Source organism: Diorhabda carinulata, chromosome Y (genome assembly GCF_026250575.1).
Source record: "Diorhabda carinulata isolate Delta chromosome Y, icDioCari1.1, whole genome shotgun sequence".
Classification (NCBI taxonomy): Eukaryota; Metazoa; Arthropoda; class Insecta; order Coleoptera; family Chrysomelidae; genus Diorhabda; species Diorhabda carinulata.
Genome location: NC_079473.1, coordinates 12334284 through 12336310, shown reverse-complemented (window position 1 = coordinate 12336310; position 2027 = coordinate 12334284). Strand labels below are relative to the sequence as shown.

Here is a 2027-nt window from a genome sequence, read left to right as displayed (position 1 = left end):
TGGCAGAGATTTAGTGTTGAAATGAAAGCGGATATATACGGAGCGCAAAAACGAATTTAGAAATTATTAAGGGGTATGAAAAAGGGCACAAATGAAACTATGCAACTGAAAACAATCACGAACGAAACATGGGAAAAATACTTCAAAAATCTTTACACTCATTGCAGAATCAAAAGACGACCTACAAAGAATGTTACACGCCTTTAGTAAACGCGCAGAAAATTTAAATATGGAAATTTCAACAAGCAAGACAAAATGAATGACTATAGTTAAGGAACCTCTGCGCTGCAAGTTAACAATAGACAACACCACTATAGACCAAATCATGTATTTAGAATACTTAGGATGCAAAATAACAAGCACAGGATTCCTTGAAGATGAAGTTAGGCGACAAGTGAACAAAGCAGCTACAGTATCGGTAACACAGAGGAAACTAAGAACAACAGAAATGAAAACGCTAAGGACTATAATGGGTTACACACTGAATGACAGACAAAGAAATACCGACATAAGGGAAAAATGCGAAACAGACGACATTGTCAGATGGGTGAGAAAAAGAAGAAGAGAATGGAACCAGCATGTCAACAGAATGACCACAGATAGAATAGCAAAAATCGTACGTAACAACATCCCACACGGAAGAAGACCTGTTGGACGACCACCAAAACAATGGCGGGACAGTTGGCAATCAACCTCACAGGAACTACTGAAGAAAAACCGGAACTGAAAAGGCGCTACGCCTTCTACACGATGATCATGATGATGATATTTATTATAAACTATTTATACTTTCATAAAGCTAACTCGTAAATCCAGCTCTAACATCAATACACCCTTATTTGACGAATATAACAAACGAATTTATTTACGCCCGAATTGCCCCCTTAAGTGAAAATTTTTATATTTTACTTGGAAATTTTAGATTATTTGACAAAAACAATGACTTTTAGAAATTTAAATATTACAATTCCGTTTAAAACATTATATAATAAAATTCCTGTTAGTATAAGTAATGGTGAAATATTACTCCCAAAAACTGTTTTTGATAACATAAGAATTTCAGAGTCTATTCACACGGTAAGACATGGTTTTATAGATGATATTATTTCACAAACACCTGTTAACATAAAACGCGTAGTAGTAGATAACTTAAAAAATTATAGGATAACATATCCACAAGGAAATTTTGACAAGCTAGTTATTCGCACAGAACATTTGAATTCTGAGGAAAAACAGAAGATTTTAAAGTTATGTAAAAAATTTAAAGACAAATTTTATGATGATAAAACAAGTTTAACGTTTACTTTCGCCATTAAACATGAAATTAAAACAAAAAACGAAAATCCGATTTGCGTTAGAAGTTATAGACACCCTAAAGTAATGCACCAAAAAAAAGTCGATTCCTCCAGATGAAGCTACTTATTTCACAACTCTCGATTTAGCACAGGGATTCCATCAAATCGAACTCCATCCAATTTTATTGAAAAACCAGCTTTACTGTACCATATGGTCATTTCGAATATACGAAACTTCCAACGGGACTGAAAAACAGCGACATGTAAGTCCTGCTTTGTATAGATGGATCTCGTTCATATTGCCGTTATTTTTGAAGTTATTAGGAAAAATAATTTAAGAATTCAATTGGACAAATCCGAATTTTTTAAGAAAGAGGTTGCTTTCCTTGGACATTTAGTAACCGTCGATGGTATCAAACCAAAATTTACTGTTAAAGACATTAAATCATTATTAGGATATTATCGGAGATTCACACCAAACTTCGCTAAAATCACATCCCCAGATACACTCGAAAAGGAGCAATAATAGACCCCACTAATCCTAACTATTTGGATTGTTTTGAAAAATGAAAACAATTATCAGTTAACGCTCCTGTACTCCAGTATCCCGATTTTTCAAAATCATTTGCTCTAACTACAGACGACTCGAATATAGCCATTGATTCTGTACTTTCACAAGACAATCACTCTATCACCTATTATTCCAAAACTCTAAGCTCAGCAGAACAAAAC

The 2027-nt window shown here is 33.8% G+C and overlaps 1 protein-coding gene across 1 annotated transcript; it reads left to right on the top strand.

The window, feature by feature from the left end:
- The first annotated feature begins 259 nt into the window (after window positions 1-259).
- On the top strand, window positions 260-727 carry LOC130902968 (uncharacterized). The gene has a single exon (XM_057815253.1). It carries the CDS (start codon window positions 260-262, stop codon window positions 725-727), a length of 468 nt encoding a protein of 155 aa, XP_057671236.1.
- The last annotated feature ends 1300 nt before the right edge of the window (window positions 728-2027 follow it).

What these genes read in the sequence shown, in the direction of transcription:
- LOC130902968 (XM_057815253.1), top strand. Translation starts at nt 260, where the DNA reads ATGACTATAGTTAAGGAACCTCTGCGCTGCAAGTTAACAATAGACAAC.